Consider the following 22,019-nt stretch of genomic DNA (forward strand, 5'->3'; position numbering starts at 1 on the left):
CTTTTGTAAGCAATTTTCCACAATACAATGCATTCTTTTTGTATCTTGTCCCTTTCTCTTACAGGACAGCCAGGATGTAAATTGAGAAGCAGTGTCAAATTCCTGTGCCTGCTCCTCCACACCTCAATGCTATGCGTTTCTCAGACCTCTGTTCTGCAGCAGGCTAAGTCAGGTGTGCTAGATTTTATTCATGTGTGCACATTTCCTTAAAGAGCTGTTAAAACACACCAACCCCCTGCCCTCCCCAAAATCCCCACACCAAGACACACATTATTTCTTATATATTGTAAAAGATGTATTTGAACAGTCTATTACCCTGCAGAATAACGTTACCTGTAGCTGAACCAGCAGAACTCTTGATTTTTTTAATCTGAAATTGCTTCACGGCCACCGGTGTCCCTTGGTACTGCGCCCGATATATAACTGTGCCACTTCCTCCTTGACCGAGAATATTGTTTTCATTTTTGATATATTCCAGCTTGCTGTTTTCCAAAAATAATCTGCCAGGCATGCATGTGGGAGAAGGGAAAGGGAGGGGTGGGGGGAAGAATGAATCTTTATTTACAGGAATGGAGAGGCACAGGCAACCCTACATGGACAGCGATAACCTGGCTACAATAATCTAGGCTTTGGTAACCTCAGGGTTGCATTACTGCAATATGCTTTTCATGGGGCTGCCTTTGAAAACGGTTCGGAATAGGGTTGCCAGGCTCAGGGCCTGAGAATGATTCTGTATCTTTAAGAGAGAATTCAGCCACGTGCAGGTTTCCTGCAACACTGTAATGGGAAAAACCACAAGGTGAACTCCCTTCCCCCTGCACAACTTTTAAAGATACAGAAGACCTCTTGGAGGCTGGGCCTGGAGAACTGCACGGCAAAATTTGGAGAAGTCTGAGTTTCGAAAGTCAGCTATGTTTTCATGTATTCTTTTGGAAAATGGGAATTTGGTAGGTTCATCTTTTATTCATTTATTATTAAATTTATTATTAAATTTATATCCTGCCCTTCTTCCCAAAGGAGCTCAGAGTGGCAAACACACAAGCAATAAAACTACCCAAACATCTAAAAAAACTATTCCAATGCAGATGCAGAATGGGAACGATCTCTTAAATGCAACCTGAATTGAATTTCTCTTCCATCTCTAGTTACATTTATTTATTTTTATTTTATTATTACATTTATATCCCACCTTTTCTCCAAGGAACTCAAGGTGTCGTACAAACATGGTTGTCTGCCTCCCAGTTTTATCCTCACAACAACCCTGTGAGGTAGGTTGTCCTAGTCAAATGGAGGCAAGGGTTTGAAGGTCACCCATGGCCTCTCCAAATTCTCTGGAACAGACAGTGAAACTTGTCCCCAGTCAAGACAGGGCTGGCCCAAGGTCACACAGTGAACTTTATGGCTCAGCAGGGATTTGAACGCTGGTCTCCCAGGTCCTAGTCTGACACTCGAACCAGTACATCACATTGGAGTACAAATGCACAAATGAATACATTTGAGAAATGGTGACAGCTGAGTAATACCAGGGAACGAGAACTACATGTAGTGACTCTGAGGAGGGAACAGAAACGGGAAATTAATATTACCTGGCAGGAAAATCCGTCATGAAAAGCTCAGGGACCAGCTCCTGTAAAGGGACAAGTATATCCTGGTGGTGAGCACAGGTGATACTATCCCGCTCGATAGCGGTTAGAACACAATCCTCCATGTTGAAGTATTGCATGTCTTCTGCTTCCTTGCTGTCTTTTCCATCTTGCCTTTTAGGGGTGGAACAAACTGGGCATGGGACGTACTGCTCCATTAGCAGAGTCCCGTCACTCTCTGTGGCTGTGAGCGCTGAGGAGGGAATCGAGAAACATAAAGCAAATCTTCAAGGCTGGAGTCACTCCTTTCACAAAAAGAGAGCTCCAAAATCTGACAGGGGGGCTTCGGCACCAGTGTCATACCTCGCCCTGACCTGGTGCCAGACACTGAGTCATTGGAGGAGGATCAAGGATCTTGAGGAGCAACCAGGGCCTGGAACCAGTACTGAGGATCCCATCAATGGTGGGGGGGGGGCTCTGGTGGGAGACTCCTGAAAAGCCCTTGGAGCTATCAGAGGAGGAAGTGGAGCCACCCCTCAGTCCTTGAGAGTGCTGGTGCCAAAAGGCCCAGGTTCAGGCCAAAGAGCAATGACATAGCATGCACCTACGGATCCAGAATTGTTGCATGGTTCATAAATAAGCAATCCCTGGAAGTCTTTTACTACCAGCAGCTGGGGTTAGGGTGTGGTCTCAGAGGCTATAGTATATAAGGTTTCCTTCTTGTGCCTTTCATTGCTGGAAAAAACACAGGTCTCTGGCTCCTTGTAGCCCCTCCTTACAAATGCCCTGGGTTTGATCTTGGTTTGTTTGGGCTGGGCTGCACCAGAAGTCCTGCCTGTGTTGGGCAGTACTTTGATGAGAGACGTATACCTCCTGGGACTGGGACTCTTGTCCCTGAGGACACCAGCTGGAGCATGACAACCAGCTGTTTTGTCCTAGGATGTGTTCGCAGACCAACCAGGAAAACAGGACTGTGTTTACTTGTAACTGATGCTCATTCAGTAGCTCTCTGTGCAGTTCCACATTGGGAACTGAGCATGCATGCACTGGGCAGATCTGGACGGTTCCCAATGTGCACCTACGCACATATATGCTAGATGAACAGCAGGCAGGACTGCACAGAGGCTGCAAAGATGAAGAGCTCATGCAGTCTGCACCTCATCCTTGGAGAAGTCCTACATCAGAGCTGCATTGCTGAGTTTTGCTGCAAGAAAGTAATTCTCTCAGAAAAGCCAACTTGCCCAGAATGTCCCTTTCAATGCCTGGAGAGGCCTTGCAAGGAAAACCACCCCTGCATGCCTACAGAGTGAAACAGCACTCTGGGGCACTTAGATCAGTTTGCAGGCAAGTGGCAAGCTAGAGTGCTGCATGCCAGTAAATCAACTTGGAGGAAGTACTTGATGTACCAGGCTGAGGTGTTTATTCATTCCTGCTCATCTCTCTGCATATGCAGATGCAGCACAGTAATGTACCAGATGAAGGAGAAGCAAACTGGGGTGCATCCTCACAAAAAGGAATGAGAGATGTAGCAGTGATACAGACATTGTTTTCTGGTTGTGAACAGAGGAATATGCTTCTGTACTGCATTGTTAAGATTGTTCTTTGAACTAAAAGAAATCCAACAGGAACCAGCAGTTCTTTTGCTAGGGAACCCTAATGGAAAAATACTTCGGTTAATTTGAAAAATACAGAAACGTTGAAGGAAAAATAAAGTTTGAGTAGCTAATCTAGATCAGGGATAGCCAACATAGCATGCCCTCCAGATGTTGTTGGACTTCAATTCCCATCAGCTCAGGAAGCATGGCCAACGGTCAGGGATGATGGGAGTTGTAGTCCAGCAATATAGGGAGGGCACCACATTGGCCACCTCTGATGACCATGCCTAAATGACCATGCAGTACCCTACTGATGAGTCTGCAGTAAAGATATTTCATGCTTGCAGAAAGGAACATCTTTTCCAAGGGGGTCACACAACTGAAAAATTCACAAGACAGGTCAAAGTCTTTTCATGAAGTAACTTCCCTGATATTCAGAGCGCTCAACCTCATGAAGGGAGAGCATTGTGTTAAACAGCTTGACATTTAAGGCAGGGATTTTGTTTGTAAAACAGAGCAAATTAACATAGCAGCTTCCTCTTTTTCAGCTTGTTTTTGCCAGAACTACATAGTTAGGAAATAACAGAGTTGGTGCTTAGGACATTTTCATAAGGGATGCTTAAAATCGGGTTTTGTCTTTCTCTTGTCTGCAATTCAAATGCAAAACCTACACGCTGACCAGAATTTGCATTTGATTTTTAAAAAATGATCATCTTTTACACTCTATCCTGCATTAACAATATTCACAAACTATTGTGGCAGCTGCCCACTTAAAGAAATCACAGGTCAATTAATTGTATGAGTTTTAGTCAATCAGTGAAATCAACTAAATGTCATGAACACACACACATGCACAAGCATAAACAGTGGGTTGTATCTAATATTAGTACTAGTCGGAGTAAGACCCTCCGTGGCGCAGAGTGGTAAGCGGCGGTAACGCAGCCGAAGCTCTGCTCACAGCTGGAGTTCGATTCCAACGGAAGGAGGAAGTCGAATCTCCGGTAAAAAGGGGTCGAGGTCCACTCAGCCTTCCATCCATCCGTGGTCGGTAAAATGAGTACCCGGCATATGCTGGGGGGTAAAGAAAGGCCCGGGGATGGAACTGGCAATCCCACCCCATATATACGGTCTGCCTAATAAACGTTGCAAGACGTCACCCTAAGAGTCGGAAACGACTCGCACTACAAGTGCGGGGACACCTTTACCTTTTTTTACTATTCAGAGTAGGCCTCTTGAAATTAATGGAGGTAACTGCTACTAATTTTAATAGATCTCTTCTAAGCAAAACTTAGCTGGCTACAAGGCAGTAGTTCTGAATCAAAAGGCATACTCTGTTTTTGAAGGGTAAGTTGCATTTCACTGAAGGCATAATCTAAGAAGAGGTGAGAGAGAAAAGGGGAGAGAATGCCTCTTTGAAGATGGTTCTTTATATGGACTTTCAACAGTATTTTTTTTTATAAAATCTACTGCCTAATTAATCAGGGCATTTTCAGTCAATTGAAAGATCTTTTGAGTAATTTTTCTAATTGATTAAATCAATTAAATCTCACTGATTAATCAGTTAAATGTCACGAACAAATGATGATCCCAGGCTAGTAATTTTCTAGCATAAGTACATCCTCAGAGTTTGCTGGCAGCAGAGTTGTTTGATACAAAAATGTTATAAAGCTTTGATAGTTTCAACACAGCTTAAAAACATACACACATACTAATTTTATTGGAAATTATAAATAATAACAATACAACAATTTAAATATAATGGGTACCATTCAACTAAGCTTTACTCAGATAGACCCAGTAAAATTAATGGATATTACTAACTTAAGTCCACTAATGTTAATGGGACTACAATGAGTACACTTGAGTTGGCTGTGCCTGCAACCCAGTAAGGTGGGATGTAAAGAACTGCACAGTGTCCTGCTCGAACACCCTGAAGTCAGTCACAAATGAGGAGCTATGCTTTTCCTTAATAGGTTTATTAAGGGATTTCGGTACAGAGCACTTCATGAATCAGCTTACAGGTTACGCAGGGTTCAGCATCATTACTAGGCTAGACTAGACTACACTGCACAAAGCTGTTGTTGCAGCAACTAGTCTTGCCCCTTCACCCGGCTTAAATAAGGTTGGGTGGGCACCCTGCTTGCGTGAACTGAGTGTCACTGTTGGGAGCGTGCACGCACCCGAAAACTTTGTCTTAGGGGAGCCGTTGCCGCGTGTTGTTCTTGCTGGCGCTGGCACCTCCGGGAGCGAGGCGAGGGCGGCCACTCTGCCTCAGCAGGTCCCTCCTTGTCAGAGGGAGGTGTGTTGCACTGGGGAGGCAGCACAGTGGGCATGGGTAGAGGGGGCACATCAGGTGGGGTGGCAACTGCCTGGCTGGGCTCCTCGTGAGTAACCGCAGCTTCAGGGGCGGAACTGTCATTGTCCAGAGTGAGAGAGTTCTGCACGCCTGACGGCTCAACTTGGGAAGTGCCAATCCATTCAAAGTCCTCCTCCTCCTCTGCTATCTCACTGCTCCACCCCCTTTCTGCTGGCCCCATGACACACAGGTCCAGATTCCCAAGGCAGTTTTGGATTTGCATTTCTTGAAGAGCAGTTCCCTTCGCCCCCCACCCAGCACAGTAAACTGCTTTTGAAACTAAAAGCAGGATATAGCATGATATAGTTTCAAAAGTAAGCTATAGCATGAAATGCTCAAGGAACAAGAAGTAAAAACAAACAAACAGAAAAACCACTGTGGATGCCCAAATCCTTAGGGATACCTGAAGTAGTTCTTGGGCCTTGGCCAAGCCATCATTCCTGTAAGCCAAAAAAATTGGCAGTCATTCTTACCTGGAAACCACTGGTCTATCAGAGAATTGACATGATCGGTGATAAAAGCCATGGCTGAAAAATCCCTCATGTCTGACTGGCAGATAATATGAATACCTCCACTTTTTTTCTTCTTCCAGTTCACATCAGAAGACTCTATACTGCAAAAATGAGAAGCCAAAATGAGCACTTTTGAGACTCTGATGGAATAGCAGGATCATTGTAGCAGTCCCTCCCGGCTACCCCTTGCTGTTGAGTTTTGCTGCCTGTGATCTTTTTATCAGGTGGAAACGGCTATAGCTCAGTGGTAGAAGACACATGTAGATGGTCTCAGATACAGCTCCCAGTATCTCCATGTATTTTTATGCCATTTTTCATACAATTGTTACCTCCCAAAATGGTTCACATTAAATAAAGAGAGGGAGGGAGACAGGCTCTGTTATGAGGCTTACAAACTAAACTAATGAGGCACACAAGGAAAAAGGGAATGAAGGGAAAAGGCTGAGGAGGAAGACCAGTTTTTCAAGGCCAGAACACAGTGGAGAGCTATAAGGGTGGTCTTTCCTTGCTGGTGTTCTTGCTTGAATAGCAGTTGATAGTGCTTGCTTCTTTGGCCAATAGCTGAGGGCACAACGTCCCTTTCCCCCTTGCTCAAAACACCTCATTGAGCATTGGGCTTTCATAAGCTGCAACGCCATGCATACTTACTAGAGAGTAAGTCCAACTGAGTTCAATTGTTTTTACTACAAATTCAGAGGGGTGGCTTGGATCTTTAAAGGTCTTCACTTATTAAGTGAAGGTTACTTGAAGGACCACCTGTCTCAGGATATACCTACCAATTAGGGATGGGCGAGAATTTTGATTCAGTTCACATTTCAAGCCGAATTTATCAAATTTGCACTTTCCAAAACAATAACCGAAACATAGCCATCCTTCAAAACTTACACTTTGAAATTCACTTATTTGAATTTTGCAATGCAGTTCACCAACTAAACATGCAAAAATCCATTCTATAACGAGAAATTGGTTGGAAAAATGTGTACGTTAGTCAAAACTCCCTACAAAATTGTGTTTACTAGGAGAAATCCGCGCTAAAATGCTGGAGAAATTCGCAAATTGCTGCAGAAATGTGGAGAACTGAATTTAAGACTGGAAAAATGAGAAACTGAGAGAACTGAAACTAACAGATCTTTCCATCCTTACTACCAATACATTAAGATCTAAGGAGGGTCTCCTGCAGATTTCCCATGACAAATATCTTAGGGCTCTTTTGGAATTGCTAAGAATGGCTACTGACGATAGGATTAATCCGTATCCAAATAGGAACAGAACACAGTTTATTTTAACAAAAACTAGCCATAGCCAGATGGAAATGGTTTGTGAGAAATAATAAAGAAACAATGAAGAGGTACATAAGAAACAGCAACAATTATGTTAAGGAAGGACACACAGACTCAAAGTTCCTAATTTTGAGTAACTGATATCAAGTTTCTTCACAAGATGGAATGTTTTGTTTTTGTAAAACAAAGCAATAAAGTTGGGTTATAAAACTAATGTTCACATTTAAAGGTTTGTCTGAAGTTTGCGGAATGCGCAATTTATCTTTTAATGCCATAAAAAGTTTTATTAATTAATAGTAAATACATTTTGGGTTAAGGAATGTGTAAACATGGTATGCTGAATATAAGGGTGTCATGATAAGAACAGTTGTGTAAGTTGATGTATTCATGCTAGGATTAAGACTTGTCAAAGTAAATCTAGAACTTGCTTTATCTCAGAGAAGTATATGTGCCTCCATGTTTATGTTGATGAGGAATTTTTAGGGAAAGGAACTTAGTGAGTATGAGTAAGCCTCCTTTGTGTATGTTAAAGCTGTGGGAATGTTAAGACAGTTTAGACTGTGAGCCTAAGTTATGGGATGGTGACTTACTATCTTCACATAAGATTCTCAGAAACTGTATAAATATGCTCTTCTATTGCATTTATATACCAGCTCCCTTTCATCTGAAGTACAGTTGCCCATACCTATGCTGGGAGCATCTCTCAAGAGCCGGCAAGATCTGGAATCTTAGAAAAATGCGCTCCTATTTTGAACTATTGAAATATTAGGATCTAAACGTCGTAACAAGGAATGTTTTGAGTATCGCAATTGCTTACCTTAAGGCTAAATCATTTGCATTATGAGACATAGGAAACTGCCTTATATTGAGTCAGACCAAAGGTCCATCTAGCTCAGAATCGTCTACACTGACTGGCAGCAGCTCTCTAGGATTCCAAGCTGGGTATGTTCCCAGCCCTACCTGGAAATGCCGGGGACTGAACCTGGGTCCTTCTGCATGCAAAGCAGATGCTCTACCACTTTGCTACAGCCCTAATTATATAGGAATGGGAGACTATAGGTATGTGTATGTATTTACGAGTAAGAACAGAAAATGAACTCAAAGATTCTCCTGTACTACAAATTACCTGAGCTGAAAGCATAACAATCAATCAATCAGATTTATATCCCATCCTTTCTCCCAGTGGGAGCCCAGGGCAAACAAAAGCACAAAAAAAACCTTTTAACACATCATAAAAAGAGATTTTAAACTATGTTAAAACAAAACAACCATTAAAACATATTAAATCAAAACATCTTTAAAAACATTTTAAAAAAGCTTTAAAAGCATATTTATTTATTTTTTAAAAAAGGTTTAAAAATATTAAAAAGCAATTCCAACACAGAAGCAGATTGGGATAAGGTCTCTACTTAAAAGGCTTGTTGAAAGAGGAAGGTCTAGCTATATACTTCACTGAAGAGAATTAATCAACTATATATAGTAACCTGGAAGCCTAGGGCTTCCTAAGAACTGGCATTCCAAATTGATAATACTTGCAAAGCTAAAATTCCTGACATCCCCTCCCTTCTTCATGCATCTTAGGTGAACTGGCTACAGTGGCAGCTGGTGGCTCCCTGTCAGTGGGGCAGTGGAATCTGCTCCAGGCTTAAGTCTGAACTTTCAAGTCCAAACTTTCAACTTCTTAAAAATTCAGACTAAAACCCGGAGGGGATTCCACTGCCCCACTGACATGGAGCCACTAACCACCACTGACTGGATAGCTACCAGAGGTTCACCCAGCACCTGCTTTACTATCCTTTTCGCACCAGGCAAAGATCTTTCTGGCTTCCCAAACCTTATTAGATGCAGCTTTAATCCTGTTGACAGTTTTATGCTGCTATTATAGTTGTGTGGCTTTTAGCTTATTTTAGTGCCTATATTTACACCTTAATTGCTTTATTCTTTTTATAAACTGCCCTGGGAATATGACTGAAGGGCAGTATAAACATACTTAAAATAAGTAAGAACAGCATAGAACTCTGTTGTTAAGAGTCTAAAGCAAGGGTAACCAGTGCAGCATGCGCAGTCGCACAGGTGCCTTCAGAGGACTTCTCTGGCACCCAGAGAGTCTTGTCTGCCTGCTGAAATTAGGCTTGAAAGACGCATTTTGTTGTAGTCAACAGGGTGTGTGTGTGAAGGATGGATGATTCTGTCAATTTCACTTTCTCTCACTCATTTTTCCAATCTTACAGTTCTCAGCTTGTAATTTCCCCTAATATGATGCATTTTTGTATGTCATTTTCACTCATATATGCAGTTTGATGCATGCTTTCCACTACCTAGTATGTGCACGTCTGTACTCATTACTTGGCTGCAAAACCAAATTTTGAACAAGTGTGAATTTTGAAGATGGGCTGGGTTTCAATTTGCATATGGTAAGTTCACCTTCAAAGGCAAACTGAACCAAATTTCTCCCCCATTCCTCGTTGTGCGGTGCCCATGACAGTTTCTCCGGCCATCAAAAGTGCCCACGGGATCAACTAGGCTGGCGATCCGTTGTCTGAAGTTTAGACTCGCAGTGGGCTATAACAGGTGGATACCAAATGGATACACCCCTTGATGCAATCTTATATGGTCCCCATGGCTCTACCTTTTTTTATTAAAGGCATCATGAAAATCTGGCTCTCGGCTTCACTTACAAAAGTGCTTTCCAGAGTTGTGTCTGGAGATAGAAGCCAACCTTTTAGCATTCTAGCTCGTTTTGGAATTTGTATGCAACAACCCTGGCCCCACCTCAACCATTACCTCAGGTAGCCTCCATCAAAGGTGACAAACAGCCCCTCTTGCCAGTAAACGGTGTGGTTTCTTTTCACCCGGAAAGTGCTGCATCTGTTTCGCTGTGTGCCTGTGAAGCTGTAGATAGCGGCTCTTTTATTCCTGCTCTTGGCGGTCTTCTTGTTTTCAAAGAACTGGAACAATTCAGAGCATCAGTTTCATAGTCTTCTCCTCATACACACATTCGTTATGCAGAGTCAACAAAATGGCCTTAGCTCAGCAGTACAGCGTGTGCTTTGCATGCATGCAAAACATCCCAAGATTCACCTCTAGTTGAGGGCTAGGGAAGACTCCCATCCAAAACCAGGAGAGCCATTGGCTACTCAGTGTAGACCTGGTATAGGGACCTGCCAGTTGTTGCTGAACTACAACTCCTATAATCCCTGGCCATTGGCCATGCTTGCTAGGGCTGACGAGAGTTGTAGTTCAACGACCTCTAGAGGGCTAAAGCTTCCCCACTCCTGATGTAGACAGAGCAGAGCTAGATAGTCAAGGGTTTGGCATGGTATAAAGGCAGCTCCTTGTGTTCTATTTAGAGTGTAAACTTTCCCCTACAAGTTGCAAAAGATTTACGTCTCATCTGCCTGAGAGGCTGGGGAATCCTTCACCATTTCTGATGGAAGTGCTGACATTGCTGTTGCTACATCCCAAGCTGAATACCTGGGGGGGGGGGAAGAGGGGTAACAGGACATATTAAGGTCTGGATGTTAGAGTGGTATATGCTATGAAATACAGGGGATGTAGGCTATCAAAGGCTTTCAGTCATTGTGGCTCCTAGCCACAATGGCTATGCTCTGTCTCCACAGTCAAAGGCAGTATGCTTGTGAATACCAGTTTTAGAAACTGCAGGAGTGCTTTCCCACTCATGCCCTTCTCGTGGGCTTCCTACAGGCATCTGGTTGGCCACCATGAGCACAGGATGGTGGACTAGATGGGCCATTGGCCTGATCCAGCAGACTCTTCTGATGTTCTTATGGTGCCTTAATAAACACCACTGCACCATCCTCTAGTGTTTTTGCCTGGCTGGAATATGTCCTTGAACTCTGATAATGCCTTTCGCTTGCCAGGATGCAGGAGAGAGAGGTGTGTGCAGAAACTACCCTACTGTACTAACATAAGATTTAGTTTGAGCAGGGGTTGGACTTGATGGCCTTGTGGGCCCCTTCCAACTATTCTATGATTCATTGCTCCACCCACATTTGCCTCTGGCCCCACCCACCACTGGCATGTGGCCCCCAGAAGGTTGCCCAGAAGGGAATGAAGCCCTCAGGCAGAAAAAGGTTCCCCACCCCGATATCAATTAAAGGCACCAAAGCCATTTGATGCAACCCACATCACATGGAATCCCAAAACTTCCATTTAATTTAATGGAACTGGACTGCACTCTGCATATCCATAGTCAGAAATGCTGCTAAGGAATATTTTTAGTGGGTTTTTTTAAACTGCATATTCATAAGGAGACTCATAAGCTCCTGCAGCCCTCCAGCATTATCCCTGTCATCAGCACTGAAACAAATCAGCTGAACAATCTGATGTGATGACAGGATAACAACAAGATAACAAGATTGGGTGGGTAATTACACAGATTGCCAATGAAGTTAATACTAATGTAATCAGCACTGAGAATTAAGCTAGTACCAAATGCATTTCCATTAAGGGTCTTAAGCAAAACAAACTGGTGACAATCATGCTTGAATAATCTTTGTGAGAAGATAAACAAAACAAAAAAGTCTACTCTGTAATTGTCAGGGATGATTTGATACTTCATCAGGCTGGCCAAAAATGCGTGCCACTGTGGCGGGTGAAAGTGTGTGTGTGTGTTTGTGTTTCACACACAGGACCTACTATATTTCAAGGACCCTGTGAGGAGACGCCACCGAGGGCTGGGCGAATCTGTCAAGTTTAGTTTCTCTCTCATTTTTCCATTCTTAAGTTCAGTCCTTCACGTTTCCACATCAGTTTATGATTTTTTTTTAAAAAAAGTCATCATGAAAATCCAGCATTTTAGTGCAAATTTCTCCTAATATACATATTTGCATGCAGTTTTGGCTTACACATTTTTGCAAACCAATTTTCTCTTATAAAACTCATTTTTGTATGCTATTTTCACTAATACATGCATTTTATATGCACACCTGGCCCCAGTATATGCATTGTTGTACCCGGTACATGGCTGGAGAACTGCATTGCAAAAATTGGAGGAGTGCGGAATTTCAAAAGATGGCTGTTTCAGTTTGGATTTTGTTTCGGAAAGTGTGAATTTGGTAGGTTCACCTTTCAATGCAAACTGAATCAAACCAGTCTCTTTTCAGAAAAAAATCAGCCTATGCACTTTGTGAGTGAGTCTTTAACATATTTTTTCTGATCTATTCTCAGTTCAGCTGAAATTTATTAATAGTCCACAACCTTCAAATTCCCCCTCCCCCCAAAAAACCAACTATCTGATCCATAAAATGGGAGTGGGAATGGAGAGAAGCAAACACAAAGATACAGAAATGTCCATTAACAATGCATTTTTAAAAAAAAAATCTTAACAACCTAAACAAGATTAGAATTAAAACAGCCAATACCCATGAACAATTCTGTAAAAGTTGCTTGTGAATCTCAATTGCTTGGAACATGAACTTTGCAACTGATTCGGTTACATAAGATTGCCTGTCCTCATAATAAGGACATACACTGTGCTTAACTGAGGCTGAGAGAAGGTAAATTTCGGAGCTGGCCCAAGACATTTTAAGGCAAAGGACAAGATGGCGTCCCCTCCCAATTCCACTTATGGAAGCTGACCATGTTGGCAGCTGAATCTTACTGCAACACTAGTGATGGGATATTATTATCATCATTTATTATATCCGCCCTTTACCCGAAATCCCAGGGCGGATTACAATGGTTCTAAAATACAGCATTAAAAGCAATTAAAAACAGCCTAAAATCACAAAGCAGGGTGGGTATGCTTGGAGGTTGCATAACTAGTTTATTTGCATCCTCCGCAATACCTGAGTCAGTTAAGCCAGATTGGTAGGGCCAGGAAAGGCCATGTGGCAACAGAAGGGAATGGCTGGGGGCTCAGGAGGAATAGCTGGGGGCTGCTACTTCTGTCCCTGAGCATCTGCAGCCTGAGGTGGTTGCCTCACTCTGCCTTATGGTAGGGCCAGCCCTGGAAAATTTCTATGGCTGCTAAGTGAGGTTGTGCCAGGATTTATACCAGGCCTCTCCGATATACATATCCCTTGATTGTCATTGGCTAACAATAAACAGAAACAGTGGCGATATAGTCACAGTACATTCAGCCCAAGATGGGGAAATGACACGTGGAGCGTTTTGGTAACAAATCTTGTCATGTAAGCTTCCATTGCTTATCAGCGTTATTTTCTAAGACAACACACCACATTAGTGTGACAAAACTTCCTCCCCACACCACTTGAAAATGATGATGGTCTTGGCAGATGATTTTTTCCTGCCTGTTGTAGTGGCATGCAATATGATGTATGCTTTTTAATTGTACTTGCATTGCTTTTTTATTTCTCATATTGTATCACAATTTGCATTCATAGAATTTCAAATTGTAATACAATAAAATACAACATAAGAAATAAAAGAAGCAATAAAATACAATTAAAATTAAATGTAAATTTAATGTGGACATGCCACAGACCACCTGAATAAAGCTTGTGGATTGCTGGTAGGCCACGGACCTGAATTTGGGAACCCCTGTTCTTTGCCATTGTTTGTCTCTACCTCTACCCACCTGGAGGTCCATCTCTGCAAGACTGATGAGCATCCGGGCTATAAACCTTTGCCAAAAGCCAACAGGGACAAAGCTCATCTTGAATACCCTCTGGATGGTGTTTGTTGTCTGGTGGTGGAGGCCATGCATATCAACAGCCGGCTTGGCAGGAAGCAGGTGGGGTAGAAGGTAACTGAAACCAAACAAAATGTTCAGATTGCGAGCTGTAGTTTTCAAAGCAGCAAATGCCTTGGTTTGCCAGATGGAACATCTCAGTTTTGCTACCAACAGCACAGCCAACATGTTAAAAACCTTTGGAGCAGCACAGGAAGATAAAATAGGTTTAGGTTTGAGTGCTACTGCCTTTTAAAATTATGCCACAGGGGAAAAAACAAGCAAGGAACAGACACAGCTTATAGAGGCCCAGCTCTTAGAATAGATTTTGAGTACAACAATAACGTGAGCTCCCTTTAAAAAAAATAGTATCAGATGCAAAAAGATTTCTTGATCTCCCTCAAGCCCAGCAGTACCTGAAATATCGTCTTACCCCTTATATACCCAGCCGATCACTGCACTCTGCAGGTGAGGGCCTCCTGCAGATACCATCTTATCATGAGGTCCATTCCACACAATAAAGGAAGCGGATCTTTAGTTTTGTGGCACCTATCCTTTGGAGTTCTTTGCCCTTAAATATTACATGCATCATTTGTGTAATCCGTTTGGTGTCTACTGAAGATCTTCCTCTTTCAGCAAGCCTTTTAAGTAAAGACCTTATCCCAGTCAGCGTCTGTGTTGGAATTGCTTTTAAAGATGTTTTTAAAGCTTTTTTTTTTTAAAAAAAGATGTTTTGTTTTAATATGTTTTTAAAAATGGTTTGTTTTAATACTTTTAAAAAGACTGTTTTTATGATGTTTTTAGAGTTTTGTCTGCCACCCTGGGCTTCTTCTGGGAGGATGGGATATAAATTTAATAAATAAATAAAGTGAGCAGGCTCAAATGTGCTGATGGGAAACGTTTAATGAACAAACAGCTACTGCAGGAACCTTTATAAGCTGCTGCCAGTGACCCCATTACCAGTGCAGTTTTCCCCTGCATGGAACAGAATGGGATGCTGTCTTGAGGAGACCTCTCAAATTTTGGATTCTAAGAACACAATGGTTTGTATTGAATTAAGCCCTACTCAGAGTAGACCAACTGAAATCAATGAACCTAAGACAGGCCTAGTAACTTCAATGGACTAGCACTGAATGCCACCCTATCTCTTTATAAAGATCAAATAAGGAACAGGTTTGAGGCTTTAAACTTAGTTGACAGAGAACCAGAAGAACTATGGAGTGAAGTCAGAGACATTATCAGGGAAGAATGCAAAAAGACAATACCTCTAGTTAAAAAGAGAGAAAGACCTCAATGGATGACTGAAGGAACTCTTAAAATGGTTAAAGAAAGAAGGATAACAAAAGCAAAAGTAGAAACATGGTCAGAACCCTAAAAGGGACAAAGTGAAGTATTACAATAGTCATTGTATAGAAATAGAAGAGGACAACAAAAAGGGAAGAACAAAAGCCAAAATCCAAATCCAAAAGATTAGAGAAATGAAAGGGAAATTTAAACCAAGAGTAGGAATGTTGAATAATCAACAGGGAAACACACTGACTGACCGAGATGAAATAAAGGGGAAGTGGAAGCAATACACTGAAGAACTCTATAAAAGAGGTGCAAGGATGACAGATTCATTCACGGAGGAACCATATGAAGAACCAGAAATTTTAGAATGTGAGGTGAAAGCTGCTCTTAAAATACTTAGAAGAAACAAGTCCCCAGGAACAGATGGCATACCAATAGAGTTGCTACAAGTTACTGAGAGTGAATCTGTCCAAATTTTGACAAACATTTGTCAAGAAATGTGGAAAACTAAACAATGGCCCACAGACTGGAAGCGTTCAATATACATCCCAATTCCAAAGAAAGTGGATCCCAGGGAATGCAGTAATTATCAAACTATTGCCTTAATATCCCATGCAAGTAAAGTAATGCTCAAGAATTTACAACAAAGGCTCTTACCATATATGGAACGAGAAACGCTGGACGTCCAAGCTGGATTTGGAAAGGGAAGGGGCACCAGAGATAATATCGCAAACATACATTGGATAATGGAATGAACCAAGGAATTTCAGAAGAAAATCACCCTGTGCTTTATAGATTACAGCAAAGCCTCTGACTGTGTAGATCACAAAAAACTATGGAATACTTTAAAAGAAATGGGGGTGCTACAACATCTGATTGTACTGATGCGCAACCTATACTCTGGACAAGAGGCTACTGTAAGGATAGAATATGGAGAAACCGATTGCTTCCCAATCAGAAAGGGTGTGAGACAGGGCTGTATTTTATCAACCTATTTGTTTAATCTATACGCAGAACATATCATATGTAAAACGCAATCGGACCACGATGAAGGAGGTGTGAAAATTGGAGGGAGAAATATCAATAATTTAAGATATGCAGACGATACCATACTACTAGTAGAAACCAGTAATGATTTGAAACGAATGCTGATGAAAGTTAAAGAGGAAAGCACAAAAGCAAGAATACAGTTGAACATCAAGAAGACTAAAGTAATAACAGAAGATTTATGTAACTTTAAAGTTGACAATGAGGACACTGAACTTGTCAATACCTCGGCACAGTCATTAACCAAAATGGAGACAATAGTCAAGAAATTAAAAGAAGGGTAGAACTGGGGAGAACAGCTATGAGAGAACTAGAAAAGGTCCTCAAATGCAAAGATGTATCACCGCACGCTAACGTCAGGATCATTCAGACCATGGAATTCCTGATCTCTATGTATGGATGTGAAAGTTGGACAATGAAAAAAGTGAGTAAGAGAAAAATCAACTCATTTGAAATGTGGTGTTGGAGGAGAGTTTTGTGCATACCATGGACTGCAAAAAAGACAAATAATTTGGTATTAGAACTGATTAAACCATAACTATCACTAGAAGCTAAAATGACGAAACTGAGGTTATAATACTTTGGACACATAATGAGAAGACATGATTCACTAGAAAAGACAATAATGCTGGGAAAAACAGATGGGAGTAGAAAAAAAGGAAGACCAAACAAGGGATGGATTGATTCCATAAAGGAAGCCACAGCCTGAACTTACAGATCTGAGCAGGGTGGTTCATGACAGATGCTACTGGAGGTCACTGATTTATATGGTCAACATGTTGTAATCGACTGGAAGGCACATAACATCAAAAACCTCACCTTTCTTCCAAGCAGCTCAAGGGGGCATACATAGTTCTTGCCCTCTCCATTTTATTTTACTCTCACAAAAACCCTGTGAAGTAAATTAGCCTGAGAGGCAGTGACTGGTCCAAGGCTGCACGAGGATTTGAACCCTGATCTCCCAGGTCCTAGTACAACACTCTAACCACTTTGCCACAATAGTAGAAAATGTTAAACGTGCTAACCCCCTTCATGTGCTACTGCTGCAATCAAGGGTGCTGCTTCCCCCCAAAATTAATATAGTAGGCACGGATGTCAGCAGTGGGAAGATAGACCTCTAGATTGGGGAAAGCCCATAGCTGAGTGGCAGAGCATCTGCTTTGCATGCAGGTCCCAGATCCAATCTCCAGCATCTCCAGGTAGGGCTGGAAGAGACCCCGGTCTGAAACCCTGGAGAGCCGCTGACAGTCAGTGTAGACAGTACACAGTTAGATGGACTAATGGGTCTGACACAGTATAAGGCAGCTTCCTAGGTTCCTCTGCGTGCGCAGGATTCACTTGGTGGGATAGGGAGAAGCTGGGAAGTGTTGGAGGCAGAGTCCACAAATGCTCCTTTTCCTTATTCACCCTTCACATAAGCACCACATGAAGGGGGCTCCTCTGGAACTGGCTTGTCTCACTGAGGACCTATCCCCCTTTGTTTGAACTCTAATTCTGCAAGGACCACTAGATCCATCCAGGTTTCTAAAAGCACGCAATTTGCTGCAGAATACTCAACAATCAGCATAGAGGAAGGGCCGTAGCTCTCTAGTAGAGCATCTGCTTTATATGCCGGAGATCCCCCACATCCCAGGTAGGGCTGGGAGAGAACCCTGTTTGAAATTCTAGCGAGCTGCTGCCAATCAGTGTAGACAATACTGAGCTAAATAAACTAATGGTCTGATTCATTATAAGGCAGCTTCCTATGTTCCTAGTATTCCATGAGGGCTGAGCACACCCAGCCCCCACTGGGCTATTTTTAGAGATATCCCTACCAGGGGTCCCTCCCTTTTCTGCACCTTGTGTGTGTGTGTGTCTGTTTTGACTATATAAGGATCGACACTCACAGCTTGAGCATCAGACATAGACAGAATAATAGTGATAACCCCAACAGTAACACAGCAGCAAAGCGCAGAAGCAGATTTAACTTTGCACTTGAGCATCAGCTGGTGCAAATAATTCAGAACATTCCAGACTACATTTCTAAACTGATAAAGCTGACAACAGCTTTTTTTTCTGGCCAAGGACAGGGTTGCAAACCCGTCAGGCAATCTGGACAGTAATTGCTAGCAGCCTGTCAGAAATAACTAACCATAGCAACGGCGTCAATAAACGGCAAGAAGATGCAGCAAAAAAGGGCTTGAATAAGAGAGGCAAGGAATAAAGTAACAATCTGTTTCCTTGCAGTAATTGACTTTGCAAAGAGACAGACAGACAGAGAAGAGCAAGCCTAAAAAAGAAATCTAAAGGCTTCTGAGGCTGGAAAAACTAGCAGCTTCATGGATGTCCAGGAAAGCTTTTGTTTCTTAATGCACAGAGGGCCATAATGACAACATTTAAGAACTCCTTTCCCCTAGGACAAGTCTGGCACAGATCTTCCCAAATTCCTTTTGCAGACCAAATAGTCTAAGCCTCAATTACCTTGGCAGAAACAATTGCTGGTGGGTCTTTCACTAGTGCAAGTTCATTACCATTGTTTGTGGGAACCCTCCCTGACAGCCAGATGTAATAAATTTGGTTAAAGCGATTAAAGCGTGTCAAGGGCATGATATGTCGACGGAGATAAAAACCTTAACAAACTGACTGACTTTGGTCATGCTTCCTACCAATAATATCTAGGGACTAAACTGCAGTAAGCAAGTCTCTTTAAGTAAGCTGCGGCCCTCCAGATGTTGCTGGACTCTAACTCCCATAATCCCTGGTTATTAGCAATGCTGGCTGAGACTAATGGGAGGTACAGCTCAAGAACATCTGGAGGGCCAAAGGTTCCTTATTCCTGTTTTAAGCTGTATGAAATTGCTTGGGGATTGGGGAGGGGCAGAGAGTGATTAGGCTCAGTAGGACTGCAGCGGTGGGGAAATTTTACACTTGCCACAGTCCTGACAAAAGCTCCTTTCTCTTTCAACAAGCCTTTTAAGTATATACCTTATCCAAGTCTGCATTGTATTGTTTTTAAGATGTCCTTTAAAGATTATTTTAAGTGTTTTGTCACTGTTGTTTGGGAGTAAGGGCAGGATAAAAAAGTAATAAAAAAGGAATAATCCCCCTGCAATTCCAAGCTGCTATTTGTATCAGGAAAAAATGAGCCCCCCCCCATCCCCACAAGTATTGAGCTTAATCCCTACCCGCTCCCCTTCCTAATGCTGTCTGCAGTTGGGAAAAAAGGGCTGCTCCATATCAGAGCGGAGATCCTTTTTCAGCCTGACAGCTGAATGGGCAATGTTCCAGGGGCCACAGCTAGGGGTGGGTGGGGCCAGAGGCAAAAGTGGGCAGATATCATGCAAATGTTATATGCACGCACACCTCTTCATCCAGGCAAGCAAGAAGCATTGACCCAGTTAAACACTCACAGGAAGGGCAGAGCAGAGATGGTGAAGGGGTGCGGCCTGGAGATAGGAGGACTTTTCCTAGACCACAGCCTGAGGCTTTATATAGCTCAGGATGGTGGTTGAGTAGAGAAAATTGTAGGGAAGTTCAGAGAAAAAAGGAGCTAACTGCACATTGCTGGAGCCCCAACAGTAAGCAGTGGTGGTAGCAGGACAGACATCTAGTTTTATCATTTCTCTACTCCAAGTCACATCTCCCAAGTGGTTACTAAAATGCATATGAATATTTTGGAAAGGAAAAAGGAGGATTGCGGGGAGGATTGCAATGCAAAGAATGCTTGGGAGCAGAGAAAAGACAGACAGGCAAAGAGTTAAGCAGCTACTGCCACCTCCAACTTCTCTATTCACCCTCCCTATTTTCTTTAAAAAAGAATGGGGGGGGGGCTGTGTCAAGGCTCCTGTACATACATTTGCAGATGTATTAAGTAAATGTACTTGTATTCTGATTTTCCATCCTAAAATAGAACTCTAAGAGAAAATAGTTCAGGCGTAACAAAACATTCCCTAGAAAACAATTCACGTATGTCCCAGTACTAATCTGGATTCATTTCCACGAAGCAGCCACCACCTTCAGTTGGAACAGGCTTCAGGGAATTGTGACATTGAGAGGCAAACACTGCAGGAAAAGGATGGATGTGTTTTTAAGACAAGGTCTTCAACTTGGAGTTTCTTTCCTGGACATTTTTTTCCCTTAACAATGTTATTTGTTATTTAGTTTAATTTCTGTAAATTGTATTGCTTCCATTGATGCATTTTTATACTTGTGTTTATTTTTCTTTGTAAGCTGCCTTGAGAGCCTTTGGCCAAAAGGCGGGGTATAAATAAATTTAATAATAATAATAACAATTTCTATGATGTCCTGTAAATATCTGAAACAAGCAAACAAATTGAGAGCAACTCTAGACTGAATGTAGAGACGTTCAAGGCCCTGGGGCCCGCTACAAGCTAATATACACATTTTTGCAAAGCAGTGTTCCCTCATATGATACATTTTTAGGTACACTTTACCCAAATATATGCATTTTTGTACACATTACTTGGCTGGAGAACTGCACTGCAAAATTCGGAGAAGTGTGAATTTCAAAGGATGACTGTGTTCCGGTTCGCGTATAGTTTTAGGTTGGTCCACCTTTAAATGCAAACTGAACTGAATTTCTCCCTCATCCCATGTAACTGACCAGACCTTTAGAGGGAGAGGGGACAGCTGTGAGGGATCCAGGGAATGTCATGGTCTTGTATGCCACAGTAAGGAAGTGGGGTTTGGGCACAAAATCTAGCATCTGACACGCATGAACACACTTTGGAATTTGCTGCATGTCTCTCTGCCAGATCCAAACCATACATTTAAAGCACTATTGCACTACTTTAACAGTCATGGCCTCTCCCAAAGAATCTGTTAACTATAGTTTGTGAAAGGTGCCGAGAGGTGTTGGGAGACCCCTATTCCCCTCCCAGAGCTACAACTCTCAGAGTGGTTTAACAATCAATCCCTCTTCCCAGAGTTCGGAATTGTAGATCTGAGAGGGTAAATACATGGTGTGGATGTGGTCTCTCTCTCTCTAAGTCTGTTTCCATTGTCCATATTAGCCATACTCCTGTGACAATTACCAGTGTACCTGTTGTTAGCTACCGGCAGTGCAATTTCAAACTTGGCAAGGAATTGGAAGTACTGTTCTTCTGTCTGTTTGGTGAACCCTGTCCCAACCAGCAGCATGCGGAGGTCCTCAGCTTTGATCACGCCGTTCTTCGCAACCGACTTTGAGCATTTGATGTTGAAGATTCTTTGCAGACACTCTGACAACCAGACTGGGTCGAGGAAATAAAGGTTTCTCAATCCATGGCTCGTATCTGGGAAGTGCAGCAATGTTCCTGTTTCAATCAGGAAATTGATGGCTGTGGAAAAAGGAAGGGAGCATGTAGGCACCGAGCACAAGAGGTTTATCAACTGTCCACTGGGCTGAATTCTGCTTAGTGGATCGCAAGTTCTGCAGATCTGGTTCAAGAAAATACTTGTTACGTTGATGGACCGGGAAAGGGCCGTAGCTCAGTAGCAGAGCGTTTACTTTGCATGCAGAAGGTCCCAGGTTCAATCTTCGGCATCTCCAGGCGGGACTGGGAGAGACTTAGATCATTGGGGAATTTTTTTATTCGTGGTACCATACTCTTACCCCTACACTCTGGAATGCCCTTCCCTCTGCTATATGGGAAGCATCACCCATCAGTTGCTTCAGATGTCTTCTAAAGACATGTCTTTTTGCCCAGGCTTTCCGTAACCC

General features: G+C 42.5%; 1 protein-coding gene across 2 annotated transcripts in view; it reads right to left on the minus strand.

Moving 5' to 3' along the window:
• Positions 1 to 22,019, minus strand: part of LRRK1 (leucine rich repeat kinase 1) — a 99,704-nt gene that overhangs the window by 20,604 nt on the left and 57,081 nt on the right. The window contains exons 20-25 of one of the 2 annotated variants that reach the window (XM_061595987.1): positions 21,360 to 21,636; positions 13,889 to 14,060; positions 10,111 to 10,274; positions 6,008 to 6,147; positions 1,587 to 1,836; positions 334 to 500 (exon numbers count right to left, since the gene is read on the minus strand). In XM_061595987.1, coding sequence (XP_061451971.1) covers positions 334 to 500; positions 1,587 to 1,836; positions 6,008 to 6,147; positions 10,111 to 10,274; positions 13,889 to 14,060; positions 21,360 to 21,636 — 1,170 coding nt within the window. The remainder of the gene's footprint in view (positions 1 to 333; positions 501 to 1,586; positions 1,837 to 6,007; positions 6,148 to 10,110; positions 10,275 to 13,888; positions 14,061 to 21,359; positions 21,637 to 22,019) is intronic. The other variant, XM_061595988.1, reaches the window with a different exon arrangement.

Source organism: Rhineura floridana, chromosome 14 (assembly GCF_030035675.1).
Source record: "Rhineura floridana isolate rRhiFlo1 chromosome 14, rRhiFlo1.hap2, whole genome shotgun sequence".
Lineage (NCBI taxonomy): Eukaryota > Metazoa > Chordata > Lepidosauria > Squamata > Rhineuridae > Rhineura > Rhineura floridana.